The sequence below is a fragment of the Corvus cornix genome, chromosome 18 (genome assembly GCF_000738735.6).
Source record: "Corvus cornix cornix isolate S_Up_H32 chromosome 18, ASM73873v5, whole genome shotgun sequence".
Lineage (NCBI taxonomy): Eukaryota > Metazoa > Chordata > Aves > Passeriformes > Corvidae > Corvus > Corvus cornix.
In genome coordinates, this window is record NC_046347.1 from 4,925,462 (window position 1) to 4,942,241 (window position 16,780).

The window sequence follows — 16,780 nt, forward strand, 5'->3', positions numbered from 1 at the left end:
ACACTTTCCCCCAGGCCAGATTGCTCCAAGCCCCATCCAACCTGGCCTTCCAAGGATAGGACATCCATAACTTCTCTGGGCAACCTGTGCCAGTATCTCACCACCCTCAAAGTAATAATCTGAGTAAGGGACTATCACTGACCTAATCAGCAATCACACCTCCCAGACTTTTTCTTCCCTTCCTCAGCTTGATACGTTCTTCCTCCTGTGTATCATGGGATGTGCATCCCAGAGTCACATCTTGCAGCACCACTGCCTGACTTCCCTGCTCATAACTCTACAGGAGACTGAGGTGCTATGGAAAGAAAAGCCACGTTGCATTTCTTTTTTACATATTGAATTAATACAGGTCTGCTCACTATCCAAACAGTGAAAGCAAACCTGAAATTCTGACCTTGCAAGGTTATAAATAAGAACAAATAAAGACAGACTGTGTACTGGCAAGCAAGTTTTTACATAGTGTATTTAGGCCTGAGTATGACAGGAGAACAATGGTATAAGCTGCTTTTAAAGAGTGGGTTCAGACCAAGCTTTCAGTGGTCAGAGTTTCCTATTGTTCTTTTGCAAGGTGAAAAAAAACCCGCCAACCCATGTAGGTGCAGCAGCAGAAGACATCTTTATCAGTTTTAGGTGGTGGCTGACCATTTGCCACCTCTGGTTGGTGGTTTTGCTTGAAAGATAAAAATCAGAGATGAGTTTGCTTTGGTGTTTGATGAATGTCACAGTTCCTGAATCAGCCTCATGTATTGAGTTTGCTGTGACCTGCAGAGCAGCTTGCTGGCATTGGGATGTTGCTCTTGATTCATGGAAGTTGCATGGGGAGAAATAACCACCCAGGCAGTGAGATGAGAGTTTTCTGTGAACAACACAATGGGGTTGTACCCAGGCTGGTTCTTGCTCAGCTGTACCAAGTTTTGTGTCCCCACTTTGCTGTCTATGAGCCACCCCATCTGTGCCTTGGAGATGTGCAGCACCCAAAGACAGCAGCAAATAAAATGAGAGCAATAAAAACAAGACAGAAGATGCCAATCACCACCAGCCCTCCAAGAGCCCAGTCACTTCTTGTAATCAGCCTCCTTAGGTCTTCCAGAACTGAGGATGCCTCTTGCTCTGGTGACATGCTGGCTTCCACCCTGCTGGGGGCAGACAACAACAGGGTCAGGTGTTGGTGTATCCTCTCCATGCCCCAAAACCAGTGCAGGTACGCATGGTGCCTGTGCCTGCAGGTATCCCCCTCCAAAAGGAGAGTCACCCTTCACAGAAATGGGAGTATAACCCAGAGGAAATACAGCTGAGGCCAGTTTAACAATCAGATCTATAGAGATGTAAAGAGGAAAACATTGGCAGCATTACTGTGCTGTCAAATCCTTCTGTCTCTACAGGATTTTGGCAGTTGAGATTTATTTTAATCGTAGCTTATCAATATTTTACATAATACAATGTCTCTCCAGCATGTTCAATATGAACTCTTTGTCAGCTGTACAGCCTATACATGAAAGACAAGTATTCAGTGGGAGAAATTCCTTGGTACCATTGGAAAGATCTCTAAAAGGGAGAGTTGGGGAACCAACTCTGAGAACTCTGAGAACACAACAGAGATTAAATGAACACTTATTTAAAAAACAAACAAGCGGAAAACCCCACCAGCAGTAAGCAAAGATCATGTACAACTTGTTTCTTCCATAGGGCTTAGAATAGTCCAATTATGTTAAAAAGGGTATCCTGCTAATGGAGTTTGCTTTAGTAATGGTTTCTGTTACTCTGCAATAGAAGCATAAATTTTGCTCCCACAAGGAGGTCCAGTAATAATTTAAACTGGGATCTCACTTGCTCTTTCACTGATACTTTGAATAATGACTTGGCTGCCAGCTTTCTAAAGAACATGCAGCATCTCTTTGTGAGCATCTTGTGGTTTTACTAAAGCTTCCTTGCTTCTCAAGGGAAAGGATGGAATATTTCTCACACTTTCTTGCAAATATGACTATGCAGATGTAATACAGGAAGAGATACTGGTTATTTTTGCAAATTTGTTTGACTTGCTGCCTCTTATGTATGTATTCTGAGTACTCTAAGGAAAAGGATTAGTCCTTTAAAGTGTTTCATCCTCAGCAGGTTGGATTTGACTCAAAGCACAAGCTCACACTTGCTGAAGTTTTTGTTTCTTTCTTAGCAGCCAGATATATTGAGGTCATGGTTTGTTTTCTGGGTAGATGGCAGATCACTGTGCTCAGTCTTTAACCAACAGGCACACGGGACATCAAAGCTGTTCTGGATTCCTTTGCCTTCAAAAAGGAGGCAGCCTAGATACGAGTTCCACAGACCCAAAGGCAGAAATCCTGTGGGACTGCACACCCCAGGAAGTTCCTGTCTCTTTTGCTGACTGCAGTTCACCTCCCAGAATAGGACAGCTGTATGATATTTTATAAATACCTGTAGCTGTTGTGATTTGTAGTAGATGTTTCCTCTGTTGCCTCCTCTTCACCCCCTCCAAGAGATTTTGGCCTGTGGTAAGGGACCCCTTGCTGTACCTGGAGACTTGTAGAGGTAGCCTGGAAGTTGCCTCTTTGGGCTGCAGTAAATGATTAACAGCTGATTTTCCTGCAAAGGTGTGGCTAATCTAATCAAATTAAAGGCCTTGAACCCAACTAAAAAGTCCTAATTCAGCTGTTCCTCAGACATTTCTTCCTCTCTATGGCTTTATCCACTCCTACAGCTGTTGCAGTGCTTGTAAAGGCATACTGTGGCCTCTGTCTGGGGCAGGCTGCAGGATGTGGTGGAGGGAAGAGGGCTACGTTTCCTGGATCCTGACTGATCTGTGTTGCAAGCTCCAGTAGGAGAGTGCCATACTTACAGTGAGACTGTGAACAGGACTGCCCTGCAGTCCAAAATTCATCATGACAGTTCAGGTGAATAAACCCATTCCAGAGCATTGCACTGCTGTGAGCTGCAATAAAACTCTCTATCACTTTCCTGACTGGAGAAGACCAGAGGGATGGTGCTGGAGAGAGGAGGAAAGGGAGAAGGAGGAGTGTGGTGTGTGAGACTGCATGTGTGTGTAAAAGGAAACTTACTTTTCACAAGCCAAGCAAATCACTTTGAAACCAGAGGGATAATGTTACAGAACAGAAGCTATTCCATTAAGTCATCAGTAGAACTTCAACCACTTCTGCTGGAGGGGCTGGCCTTGCTGGCTCTTTGAGGTTCCTCAGGGAAAGAAACTTGTTTCAACGCTTTCATCATCACAACTGAAGTAACAGTATTCCCGTGCAGTTCCTCCTAGGCTTTCCCCAATATGTATGGCAGTTGCTGTGTTAGGAGCAGCCTTGCTTTATTCTGTGCTTTTCTGAATCTCCCTCTGCAGGTTGAAACAACAGGATCCTCCTCACTAGTGCTCCCTATAGGTGCCTATATTTGAGTGCTGATTGAAGCCAAAACACAAAAGCTTGTGTGAGTGCTGAGCAGGGACCCAGGGACCAGCAGGTTTACAGTCAGCAGAAGGTGAAGAGCTGCAGGAAGCTGGACACTTGCTGGCCTCTGTCAGGGTACCCTGAATGCATGCAAGGAAGCAGCAGATCAGGCAAACTGGCATGTCTGAATCCCAGCTGGAGGAATAGTCCAGCTAAGTGCAATGGTACAAAATAGTCCAAAGCAGAACATTAGGCCTGTGAGGTCCAGACAAGTGTGTAGAAATTGGCCCCCTCTACATGGTGGCTGCTCCTCTGCTCCAGAAAGCCACCTGAATCCTTTAGAGGATTGCCTATTTTTCTCTCCTTCCCTTTCTTTAACAGTGCTGTGTTTATTCTGTTTCTAATTCAGGAACTCACAGTGGCCAAGATAAGACAGGAGCCACTTCTCTTGTCCCTCTGCCTGGTATCTGTCAGTGGTTTAACTTGTACCACCACTGGGAAACATGCATTTGTGGCTTTTCCTGTTGAGATAAGGCCTGGCAGCTTGCTCCCAGTGACAGCAACCTGTCAGCCCTTGGTGTGTGTCCAGCCTGCAAAGCTTCCCCCTGTCTTAGCACAGGCTGGCTCCGTGCTGCTGGAACAGCTCTCAATGGGATGCTGTTAATGGCTGGAGCTGGCACTGTCTAGCACAAGCCTGGAAAGTGAGCTCTGTTCTTCCCCAGGTCTCGTGACTTAATCTGGATACAAAAACATGTGTTGAGTCTGTCTCCTGCAAAAGAGGTTCTGAGGCTTCTGAAGTCACTTTGATTGCCACTTGTTTGTGAATGAAATGAGCAAAGACTTATCTGACAGGAGGTTGGTGTGATGCACCTCTGAATGTTTAAATTGATGCTGTGCTTGAGATTGTTCCCCCCTAACATGCTGGTTGGCAATGAAAGCTTTGGGACAGCCTAATAAAAACCAGCACTTTGTTAGTCTCAGTGTAACTGTGCATGCATGTAGCTCGTGATAGTGCAGTCTGCTCTTGGCAGTTGTCAAGTTGGGTCTCAAACATTTATTTTGTAAGGAACATCCTCATTTTCTACTGGAAAGTTTTTCTTTTTATTAATTTAAAAGCAACACTGGTAGTTTCAGGAATTTTGTTTTTCTTACAATTCTTAGACTATTCACTGTGTCTCTGGCTGCAGATATATTCCAATGTGCAGCAATACAAAAATGCCAAATACCTAGATCCAGTTTGTCGGCAAAAAATAAAGTGCATTAAATATATAAGAAGCTGATGTAATGTGCCTTTTACTAATATGGGTGCAGGCAACAGAGAAAATACATTTCTTTGCAGAGTTTTCTTTATTTTCTGTACCTTCTGAAGTGTAAAGAGTATTTTAAAGCCCACTGTTAAAGACTTGATGATTCTGCTCTCCCTAGCTAGATGTTGGCTTTGGTACACACACTTAGTTGGGGTACAGAGGCAGAAGATGACTTCTCTGTATGCATGTAATTTTTTACACCTTCTCACAAAGGGGGTTGGTCTCCCATTTGGGGCTGAAACACCCCAAGTGTAGAGTGGTTCAGAGATTAGTGCAGAATCGTGGCTTTCTTGTGCTGTCCCAGTTGTGGAAGTCGCAGCCTGTGCCACAACCTTGTACATCCATAAATCCCTTTCGGAAGTTCACCAGAGTGTAAACCAAACATACACAGTGGCTGCAGCATGGAAAAGGGATTTATTTGCACTTGTTAACTCCAGCCTAACAGCCCATTCTTGGCTCTGCTCTGTCACTGTGCCCGCTGTCAGCTGCTGCCTGCACACGTACCCTGAAGTGATGGTTCCCATCATGTGGCACTCCTCTGAAATGCCTCTGTGCATGCTCATAAACACACCCCTGGCATCATGTTCACGTCCACTAAAATAAACTGCACACAGTGCAGGGAGTCAGGCACTCAAGTAAGGATAGGGATTTGTTAATCTCCTGGAGCTCCCATGCTCTGCAAGAACCGTGCATCTGCAATAAGCAGAAGAATAGAACCACAGGGGGTGGAGAGGGAGCATGGGGAGCAGAGAATGGTCAAAATGAGCCATAGGATTGGTGAGCCTTTTGCCTTCATCTTTCTGTTAACAAAGGGTATTCCACATGATCAGTTTCTTTCTTTGGCAATTTCCCATCATTGTATCACCAATGAAATGACCCCGGGGCAGTTGTTACCAGCTGTACTCAGAGCCTCAGCTGGCACACCTGGATCAGAAGGTCCGCCATTTGTTGTTTTCGGCAGATAACTCAGCTAAATGTGTGTCCTGCAGCAGGTTTGGCCTTGATCCACAATGACCTGAGCAATTGGACGTCCCAGTGGTGTCAGTGGGTTTTGCTAATGCCCAGCACCATCCTTCTGGATTAGCCACTGGTGAGGAGAGCAGGCAGTGCCTCGTGTGTGGCTGTGTGTGTGTCCTCTGCTTTGCTCCATGGCTCTGTGTCCCAGAGGAGATCCTCAGCTGGCCCAGCTGCAGTGCTGTCTTTGGGAAAGCTGTGTCTTTTCTCAGCAATCTGTGTCCATGCCCTCCCACCCCACACCTGCCCAGAAGAGGGAGACAGCGATGGCAAAGGAGCTTTACCTTTGTGGTCACAGTAGTGGCTGTCACAGAGAGAAGGAATTCCACGCTGTGATTTCTGGTCCTCTGAGTCATGTTAATTAATATTGTTATTGCCATTTTCAGTGGGCTAGCGTGGAAAGTCATTCCCATAGCACTGAATCATGATGTCCATGCATGTCCTTAACAGCAGGCTGTGTCACTTCATGAACGGGCGGCTGGGCAGACTCGGCTCTTCTTGTGTCTGGGGTCCGGGCGTCCATCACAGCCACAGCAGCTGTAGCAGCAGCAACTGCAGGCAATGACCGTGAGCACCAGCACAGTAACTGGGAAGAGAAACAAAGGACATTGCTTCACAGCATAGGAGCAATCCCTGCAGAAAAACCCTATGTCTCCAAGTTGTTTGGTGGGCAGGAAAATGAGCAAAACCTGGTTTCTTGAGAATTTTTTTTGGCCTATATCCCCACCTTCCTCCTCCTAAGTTCCTGCTCCTTTGTATTGGTTTTCCATTTAATCTGGACAATCATTGCCAGGCATTTCAAGACCTTAAAAGCTACATACCAAACTGTTCAAGGGTTTCTTTACCCACTTAATGGGCTCTTGTTTGGGAGCTGACATGCAGTACCTAAGCACAGCTATGTGCCTGAAATGGATGAAAATCCAGCTCTCCCCAAAGCAACTTGAGGGATTTTGATTACTCAAACTGGCAGCTGTATTTCTGAAGAGTGAGTGCAGCAGACTCTTTAAGCATAGAGACTCGTGACTGGGTTGGCTTTACTCTTCTGTATTTAGCTTGAAAAAATAAGGTACTTCAAATGCAGGGGTTTGTTTCACAGAGCAGTGGGCTAACTTACTGTTCTCTACCCTAGCCAGGATGGTTGGTGTTGGCAGGGATGTGTTAGTTTATCTGGAGTTGAAAAGGATGACATGTTTAATCCTGCAAAACATGTAAGAGTGTGAGCATGGCTCTCTGTGTGCATGTGTTCCTTTAAAGCCTGGACCTGGGCTGCCAGGTAACCAGACCTGTGGGGAACCAGCTGTAGGGATGAACCAATTAAAGCAGCAGGTGTGACTTTGTGAATTCCAGCCCGGGGAGGAGTGTCCAGCTGGATACACACCCTTCCTTTTGGCCAGGAGCAAACACTGTCTTTGAGGAGCAGTGCCTGTCTTCCTTCCTGCTTATTTTGCCATTGTATAAACAAACTTCATCCCCCTTGATCCAGCAGTTCTCTGTTATTCCTTCCATGCCATCCCCACACAGAGCAGCAGGAGGGATCTTGCCATTCATTACCAGAGGAGAATAAATAGGCTCATCTGAAGCATATTGGCTTCCACTGAACCAATACAGGAATGACATTCAGAGTCTCTCTTAAGTTTCTTCTGTGGCAGGGAGATGCTCTAATACCATTTGTCATAAACTATCTCCTATGCATCAAAACATTACAGCAGCTCTGGGTTGGTTAAAATATTGCTGATTTAACTAATGTTTAAAATGGGAGCTTTGGGGAAAGCTGTACTGTTGCCTGTCATGCCCTGCATCCATGTAGAGGTACATGTTGAGTGTTAAAAAATTACCTAGGAATTAACCTGGCCCTCAGAGCACAGCCTAGATAACAACAGCCAACATCACCAACCCACCTACAAAAACTGTGGAGCAAGGTGCCCCCGTAGGAGAGGAGAGAAATTCTGACACCCCTTGGCCTCCACCCACGAACTCACCAATAAACAGAAGAACCACAGAAAAGCTGGCAATCTCCACTGGATCAGCCTTGGGCAGTTTCTGGAGCTTAAGGAGAAACTTCTCACCAATGGCTTGAATTTCCTTCAGAAAGCTTTCAGAAGACATTCTGTCACAACCTCTCCAGGCTTTATGCTGCAGGAGAACCAAATAGAGAATAAACCTTTTCACTGACTAATGCTAGGGAGCTGCCAGCCTTCTTATACAGCTGGTGATCACAAGGAAAACAAGTTTATCTGGTCTCAGTCCTCGTTCCCAGTAGCTAAGGTGGAGGACTATTAATTGTCTACGTGTTCTGGCACTGTTTTAATTTTAAAATCCAGCTTCGAGGGTGTTTTTGTCAACTGCACTGTTAAGCAAAGTCCAAACGGTGTTTCTCCTACAAGGACACTTTCTTCAGCAGGCACAGAGTTGGGCTGGACAGTGCCTGCCCTTGGCTTTCACCCAATCAAAGTACTTTTTTTTCCAGTTGTGCTAACTTGTCCTTCCAGAAACAAATGCGGTTCTAACCCAACCTGAATTCCAAATGCTGAACTCCACTATACACAGTTTTCAGTTGTTTCTTACTGAGTAACACAAGGTAGACTCCCTTGAAGGGTTCTTGCACTTTGAGCTACAGAACCCCCCTTCAAGAGCAAAGGCATTTACTTCAACACATCAGTACAATACCATTAATAATGTTTTATTAACCAGTTTTACTGTGTTGATGCCTTTTCCTAGTCTTAAAATCAAGAGTCAAACACGGTTAGAAGGGGAAAAGGGATTTTACCTTGGTATTTATTTTAAGGATCCTTAGGTGCACCACATCCAGGTCAAATGCACCTCAATGCACGCTGCAATGCCCACTCTCCCAAAAGATCTGGTATCACATTATAGGTGCTACTAATTAGCATATCTATCAAAGATTCCCCAATGAGTGAGCCCCCCCTCCCTGGGGAGCCTTCCCCTGGATGGTTCTATCTCAGTTTACAGAATGTGTTCTGGAGAGGACCTTGGTGTCTGGGGCACACTAACCCCTACCTATGAAGCTTCTAAAATGTTTAGTCTCCTAGCTGAACAAACAAGTCCAAGAATGGAGGCAAAAAGCACTAAGAATACAGAAGTTGTAAAAAGGTATAATGGGTATAAAAGAAAAGACAAAAATCATCATGGCATCAGTATGTGATTCTAAAAGTTAAAGTCTGCATTCATTAGGGACAGCTGGATGCTTTTCAAGTCCTTACAGATGAATGCAAATTTATAAAGAAAGCTAAATGTAGAGTATTTTTCTTTTAAGCCACAGAGCAATATATGAATTGAACAGTGGATTCCAGCCATCACTGCTGATGATGAGCAAAGCAAAAGCCCCTGGATCTGCCAGGGAGATATCTCCCTTGTGGAGTTAATCCCTCCTGCCCTGCTCAGTAATCTTAGGCCGCCTTTATTCTCAGAATGATCATCTATTGTTACTGAAAATATTATTAGTCTTGCTAAAGTTAAGTGCCTCAGTTTTGTCACCAATATTTGCTGTTCTTTTACCCCATGAGCAAGATTTTGGGAGGTATTGCAACAAACTAGCTGGCATGAGACCTATGGATGTTCAAATTTGGCTTCAGTCAGGAACTGGAATTCGATATTTTTGAGAAATAGCCATAGTTCCACCTAAAACAAGTGTTTGGACAGGTCAACACTTCAATGGGTTATAACTCTTAGTTCATTATTGTATCAAAACGTACTGGTTTGTGTGTGTTGTAACAGTCAGCACTGGGTTTTGGGACTTGAACATTGCAATTTAATATCCTGATCTTGGTGATAACACAAAGCCAAGTGACCAGGACAGCACTTCCAGAACAAACCAGCTTGTTCCTTATTGCACATCTGGCTTGGTTACTCAAACAAATGCATGCTTGGAGTTCAGTTTTTCTAAACACACTGAGGACAGAGAAACCTTGGCTGTTTCTTTGCATGCTGGGCTTAAATACTACAGTGCCAAGTTAAATTAGTTTTGTATGTTTATGCAATTCAAAAAGGGTTTTCTTTGTTCTTTCAAATCCAAGCTAAGGAATAAAAATCGGAACCAGCTGGTTTCTTAGAAATGGGGGTGGATGGAAAATCTACATCTACAGAAAGATCGCTGTGCAACTCAGGAAGGAGGCAGAGCTGTGGTCTTTTGACCTGAAAAGGTCACTTTTGAAACTAGGGTTAAATACTTCTTTCCAGATGATTGCATACCCTGAGTGAGCTGCTCGAGAAACGGCTGCTTTATCCTTAGTGCTGCGGGATTCTGTGTCAGCAGGTTTTCAATTTTGTTTCCATTCCAAGAGACAGTGCAGAAGGCAGAGGTGAAGTGATTTGTGTTTTCTGTTCTTGGCTCTAGAAGAAAAAATTTTAAAAAATAAAATTTCTGGCTCTAACATTGTGAAAATATTTGTTCCCTTTGGAGGTGTTTCTGCCTGTCCAGAAGCTCTCCTTGTAAGGAATTTGCTGTAAACTTCCATGCCATGCTCTGGGCTGCACCAGAAGCAACAGGTATAAGAGCCAGGCTTGTGAAGTTTTGGTTATACAGTGTAAAATTACTGATCAAGATTGTAGAACTCCGTGTGGATTAGCAAAGTGCTTAGTCTAAAATGATAAAGCCTGTCTCTGTATTGGACATTCCTCTCTGCCCATGGCACCTGATCTGGAGCTAAGTGAAAGAGTTTTTATTCTAAAACTTGCAAGGAATGTTGCTTGTTTACCTTGGTCTGAACTACATCAGGGACAAAGTTTGATGGTGGTGGTGCAGTCTCCAACCTACCCGTGAGGAAGCAAATGTTTTTCTGCTTGACTGCAGTTTCTGCTGCTTCCAAGAGCTCTCTGCTTTGGGATTTCTGCTTCTGCAGCGAGGCAAAAGGGTGAAGAATAAAATAATTCTTAAAGAAAAAAAGTAAATTTCCCCCAAGAAAGCCAGTTACATTCATGGACTTCTGTATGTTCCATTCTACTTGTGATGTAAAATCTTTGTTCAGGACTAGTTTTGATGTGACCTTTTCCCAACTGATTTCAGGAACCAAGATTTTACACTTGAGATTAGCACAAGGGTAAGGATAGTGCTGTGTGATTTAAACCAGTTGTCTTATGCATCTGCCTCATGTACAACACAAAGGTGATGACATTAATTACATAACAGAGTGGAGCTGTGAGAATTAATTCCTTTTGGTTTATTATGTTGTGTTCAAATAAGCTTCCAGTCACCAACAGTAGTAAAGGCCAGGTGGTGCAGGATATTCAGCTGAAACAGTAACTGTGATGATTATTATTAACACAGGCAAGTCTTAAGAGTTTTGAAACTTAAGGTTGTGGGCCTTAACTGACAATTTACTTTCTAGGGCTGGAGTGCTGTTTTAGAGCCACTCAAGTTAGTACTTCAGAGATTCTCAATGGTTTGGAGCAAACGTAATTGTCTGTCAGCATTTTCCTCAATTGGGAATATCTCCTTGCTCATCATTGTCCTTCCTCAAAACTTCACCCACTGAGGATGGGAGCCCTCCAGAGCAGAGGAGACTTGGCTGTAGGGCAGCAAAGCTGATGGAACTCATCCGTTATGGAAAAAATCCTGAATGACCACAGTGCAATGTGGTCTTCGTAACACATTGTCACACTGATGTCAGGAAATTCTGCTCCACAGCTGTAGTTAGAGCTCACGTGGAGTGAAAATCAGATGAAGAGAGGCAAGATAAGAATCTCACATAGAAAAGAAAGTAACACAATATCTTGTGACAGGCAATTTGTGACATCCTGCTGGGATGGGGTGGCAGCCTGAAATTCATGGTTTTGATTTAAGAAATAACTCATCTAATCAGTGATGCCAGTGGAACTAGATCATCAAACCTTTCTGCCCTCCTTTATGTTGCAAGGCCCAGCAGGGAAGGTAATAAAACAAGTAATTTAATTTGGGTTTATCTGGTTTTGGTGAAAAAAGGCCCATTCTGCCATGTGCCATGAGTTGTTAGCCTTGGTTGAAAGGACAGAGCACAGAAATGATGCAGGGGAATGGCAAACTGCTGCTGGTGTGCTGCTCAGCTGCAAGGATTACATGACCCTGTAAAACCAAAGTGCATGTCCTGTGTTTAGGACTTACGTAGATTTAGATTCCCAGAAAGCACTAATGCAGATTCATCTTGCTGTGCCCACTGAAGAAAGCTGTGAAAATTGCCATAATAGCACTGAAATTATCTTCCTGAGTTGTTTTGATGGACTCGTGCCATACTGAAGCACTCAAAGAAGCTGGCTGCTCAGCCCTTTGGAGAATAAAGCCATTAAAAAGCCTCAATCTAGACATTCAAGAGAAAAGCCTCCATCAAGGTTCCTTTTTGCTGTGAACTGGCTGCATGTGGAGGCTTCTTTTTCCAAGAAAAAGAGCTGTGTACAGTGGGGTCTGATATCCCTCTGTCTGCCTTAAGCTGGTGAGGCTGCTGTGAGTCTTTTGGAATTGCTCTACGTTGCTCAGGGTTTTTTGGTCTGTCCTGATCTGTGTGTGGACACAGCTGCATCCAAAGGTGAACTGTAGGGAGTGGGTGAGCTGAAATTTACTGCTGAGAATGAGACACTTGTTTACTCATAACCGTAGGGGTATTTGAACAGCCTTTTTTAGTGCAAAAGGATGAATTTAAGTTTGTGGTTTAGCCCCAGGACTGGAAGTTAGTAAATACAGGCAGTCCCTCTGGCCTGCTGGTGATGCTCCCTGGTTGTGTGACTTCGGATAAGTCATCACATCCCACTGTTGGGTGACTTCATCTCTGCAAGACAGCGGAACACGGACCCACATCAGAGCTTTGTTTGTTAATTGTTGTGTGTCCAAGTTTCCAGCATGCTTGGCAATCTTTAGATAGAAAGGCAACAAGTCGCTGGTTTTGCTGCAGTTACAAACTGAACTGGCCATTGCTTTGCTCAGTGCTTCTTGCACTTTGTTCACTGAGCCCCTTTAGGATGGATGTAGATGGGAGTGTGGTTTCCACTCTTGTTTGCTCCTGACCCAACCATGCTCCTCATGTTGTTCTTGTCATGATCCTGATCCATTGGTTTTACTGTGCTTGCATGGGTTTGTTGCTCTAGTAACCTAAAAGTGGAGATAAAGCTTTGGAGGGGGGAGTTTTGGGGAGAACAAGAAGCTGCCAATGCCTCTAGTCCTAATGCAGCAAGTCTCAGTGATGATGAGTTGGCTCTCCTCCACTGCCCACTGCCCATAGCAAGAGTGCTCGAGAGACCTTATAAAGTAGAACCTTCCTGATGTTCCCATCAGGTAGAATGCCAGGGCAACTTTCTCATTGCAACCTTGGCTTTTTCCTAAGACTGTGGCTCTGCAAAGCAATTGTTGTGCTGTTCTTACTCAGGCAAGTCCAGAAAGTCGGTTGAAATCAGACCTGTACAGGGATGGGAAGCCTGTATGGATTGTGGGGGCTTATCTTGTAGGAAATCTTAGAAGGCAAGCCCAGCCTCATGAAAGGAGGGTGCTGAGCAGCCAAAGGGGAGGGGACGCTTTTTATTCTGGTCTAAAACTCTAAAATAAGCTCTGACTGTACTTGGCCACTTTCTAAAGAACATGAAGGCTTGGCCACTTTCAAAACGTACCAGCTTTGTTCTTGAGCCCTGAAATGTCCTTCTGATTTTATATGGATAAGGTTTGCAGTGCTTCCTGTTCTCAAACAATGCTGAGTTGCTAGGTGTGCCTACAGTTTGGATGCATTTTGGCATAACGTGTCATAATTCCTGCATGATTGTTTATTGTTCCAAGCTTTTAGTGTACTGCTGAGATGAAAAGGGCCATAGAAATGCAGTTGTAGTATCAGTGCATGGTTTTTTCCCTCATCATTGTTAATGCAGTGTTTGCTGCCATGACTGTAGTTGACCAGCCATGTGAATCTTAACTATAGTTCAGACAAGCTCATTTTTCCTAAAACAGGAGTGCACAGAGCCAGACAGACCTATAATTCATTCCCAAGCAGATGAAAATAGTTTCCAGTATCAAGAGAATTCAGCCCTTTAACAGCACACACCCACACTGGGGTAAATTGTAGCTCAATGCCATGGGAGAAAAGCTTGGACTTTGTCAGTTGGTTTGGAACAGAAGGCCACACATTCCTAAGATTATAAAGCTGCCTGACTGGGTCACCCTTTGGCTGGAATACCCTGTCATCTCCACCACACACTATTTGGAGATGGGTTTTGAGGCAGCACTGTCAATGTGCCTTCTCTTCCCTACAACCTAATATTAGATTAATATAAAAAGACACTGAATTCCCAGTTTCAGTAGCAGAGGTACCCACTGGGGCACTGAGCTGGGAGTCTTTACACCTCTACTGATCACCCTGGTTGTCTCCAGTCCATCCCACAAACACGTCCACAAAACCCCACAAGATAATTCCTCACTACTAGGAATTTTTCAAGTGGGAAAACCAAAACACTGAGCCATCCAATGAAAGGAAAAGGTCAATTTTAAAAATAAACCTATAGCTTTTCTACAAGAGACCTTTTTTTAGGGTTGGTGATGCTTGAATCTAGCCTGAAAGTCTATTCTAATATTAGCAAAATATCCATTTCCCAGGAAGCTGACTGAGAGGCAGCTGTGTGCCTGTGAAAGCCTTGTAGTGACTTCACAAACATAGTGGGATCTATCAGTAGTTGGTGTTTGAGGTCCAGTATCTGGAGGCCCTGAGAGTGCTGGAAACTCCTCCACCTTTTAACAGCCACCTCTGTGCCCTGATCTCACATCTACAGGTCTCATAAATTACATGCATTTTTGAGTTTCTTGAAATATCTTGGACTAATCCTAGTAAAGGTGCCACTGGAGTGTAGGAACTCAAAACCAAAAGCTGCAGCAGCTGCTGCCTCAGGAGGAATTGTTTGGAACCTCATCAGCTGTGGCTGCGTGGCGTAGTGGGGAGAGCCTGCATGGAGGTGTGGGGTGGCTGCTGCTCCCCCCACCCAGCTCTCTCCCAGCCCCTCCCAGTCCCTGCTGTCCAGTGGGTGACTCTGGCCCACTGCAGGCTCTGTGATCAGGGGTTGTCTTACAGAGAGGAGCCGCTCTATCAAACTTGGATTATTTTGTACCTCCACTCCCACAACCACTGTTGGTTGCAGTCAGGCTGAGGCCCGTGCACTGTGACAGCTGTAACACAAGCCATGTCCTGCTGCTTTTATCCAGACATGTGTTTCACATTGCTGTGCCTCTCCCCCACACATGAACAGCACGGCTGTGGCTGGACAAGCCCCCAGCCAAACCCATTAAGATTTTCTTTTGGCCAGGAAAACTTGGCATGTTTCTCTACCTCCTTCCCTCCCCTGCTCTTCTCCCCTCACTCCTCCCTCCTTACTTTTTTTTTGTTATTTCCCTAAACTTTGTTTTTTCACATGCTTTATTTAAGAAACTATCTTAACTGCAACAGCCAACCTACAGAGACTTTCCATTAGCAGGGTGGAAGCATCCCTCCATCCCCTTGAGCCTTAGGGTCAGGCTGGAGGCATGTGGGTCTAAACTACTACATCTCCTCACTCAGGCAGTTCCAATTCCATGTTTGTACAACACGTAGGTCAGAAAGACCTGCCCTCCATTCCTCGTTAATGGAAATGGAGAGAAGTGGAAATACCTGATCCTTAACATTCCTCCCTACAGGCATGTGTAGGATTGGGAAGACCTCTTTCTCTGAGAATTGGCTCTCTGGTCCTGTTTGTAAATGGCTTTGCCCATGCGCCTCCTGGAAGAGGCTGAGGGGTCCCAGCTCAGTGCTGGGAGCTGCAACAGCTTCCAAACAGAGAAATCAGCTTCACATGGCAGAAAATGGGGATTTATATGGCCAGTCTCCATTACCAGCACCTCTTCCCATACATCTTCCCAAAGAGAGATGGGAGCACGGGCTGCGGGACACCTCTGTAAAACCAAAGCTTGGACTCAATGACCTGAAATGTCTTTTTCAACCTAAATGATTCTATGTTGTATAATTTCATGTATTTAGGGGATCCTTTCCTTCCCTTCTCACTACATTCAAACTTGACGGTGTGGTTACTGTAAACCATAAGCTGTGTTTGTGCATGAACGTGCCTCTCAGAGCAGTGGGTTCTCACGCTGCTTGGAACACTAAACCAGCATCTGTGCCTGATACACTGGCTGAATTCTTTTTAAAATGTTCTCATTAGAAACTGTGTAAAATCATTGCGTTTCTTTCTATTGGACACAGATGCTTAACTTGCACAGTGTGCTAGTTCCCCGACCAGGGTTTGTTTTCTAAGTTCTCTGCTTCAGGATTTGGGGGATAAAACTTGGCTGCAGCTGGGAGGAGCTCCGGGGAAAAGCAGTGGCTGGCACCCGTCGGGTTTCACACGCGCCTGCCTGCGCTGCCAGTTCCTCTCTAGAGGCACGCACAACCTCGGACCCAGCTGCCTTGTCCGCACCGACTATTTCTGTATCAGGTCACCAGCTTATCAGGACATACATTCTGTAAGAGCACAGAAACCCGAGCAGCCGGCCTTTGTCGCCGGCAGAGGAGTTGCTGAGTCCCGCTCGGGCTCGGCGCACCGCAGGCTGCTCCTTTTGTTACAGGGCGGCTGCAGCGCAGCTCTCCGCAATCCCATTAAAAGCTTTTCTCCTGCCACCTTCGCTCCTCGGTGTCCCTGGCAAGCAAATTCCGCCTCCCAAGCTCTGCTCCATGGCTGACCGAGCAGTGGAGCTCCCCAGGCTCCAGCCCCTCGCTAAGCAGCGGAGGGTGCCGCGCTTGACCGAACAGCAGCGACCGCTCAGCCTTACCCCGACCGCGAGCTCTTCTTCTCCTCTTGTTTTTCTTTCCGTCTTCTTAAACTTTCACGTCATCTCTCCCCTCATCCTGGCTTGCGGCTCGCTGCTCGCTCGGCTCCTCTCTGCTCCGCTGCTGACAGCCAGCTGTTGTCTCTGCCTTTTTTTTTTTTTTTTTTTTTTTTTTTTTTTTTGTTGCTGGTTGTCCTGGAGATGCGAAGTTTCGTGTTACATGTGTGCCAAAGAGGGAGGGAGAGGAGCCGCCGCAAGCTGAGCCAGAGCCGGTGCCAGCTCCCCGGGGCGCCCAAGGG

General features: G+C 45.3%; 2 protein-coding genes across 13 annotated transcripts in view; one reads left to right on the top strand and one right to left on the bottom strand.

Moving 5' to 3' along the window:
* Positions 1 to 16,780, top strand: part of RECQL5 (RecQ like helicase 5) — a 38,552-nt gene that overhangs the window by 9,469 nt on the left and 12,303 nt on the right. The window lies entirely within an intron of this gene.
* SMIM5 (small integral membrane protein 5) lies at positions 436 to 16,631 on the bottom strand. 6 transcript variants are annotated; one of them, XR_002047355.2, is made up of 6 exons: positions 16,485 to 16,631; positions 9,938 to 10,078; positions 7,708 to 7,861; positions 6,013 to 6,314; positions 3,072 to 3,204; positions 436 to 1,136 (listed from the first exon to the last, which is right to left on the bottom strand). XR_002047355.2 is itself a non-coding variant. In XM_010407513.4 (4 exons), exons 3-4 carry the CDS (start codon positions 7,832 to 7,834, stop codon positions 6,193 to 6,195), a joined length of 249 nt encoding a protein of 82 aa, XP_010405815.1. In that variant the 5' UTR covers positions 7,835 to 7,861; positions 9,938 to 10,078; positions 16,485 to 16,631; the 3' UTR covers positions 4,533 to 6,192. The 6 variants fall into 6 exon arrangements, 3 of the variants coding, with proteins under 3 accessions (XP_010405815.1, XP_019146259.1, XP_010405816.1); XR_002047356.2 differs by lacking the exon at positions 3,072 to 3,204 and having other exon boundaries at positions 436 to 1,133; XR_752715.3 differs by lacking the exon at positions 3,072 to 3,204.

What these genes read in the sequence shown, in the direction of transcription:
- SMIM5 (XM_010407514.4), bottom strand. Translation starts at nt 7,834, where the DNA reads ATGTCTTCTGAAAGCTTTCTGAAGGAAATTCAAGCCATTGGTGAGAAG. An exon ending in TGTGGTTCTTCTGTTTATTG is followed by an intron (nt 6,315 to 7,707) that starts GTGAGTTCGTGG and finishes TTCTCTTCCCAG; the next exon opens with TTACTGTGCTGGTGCTCACG.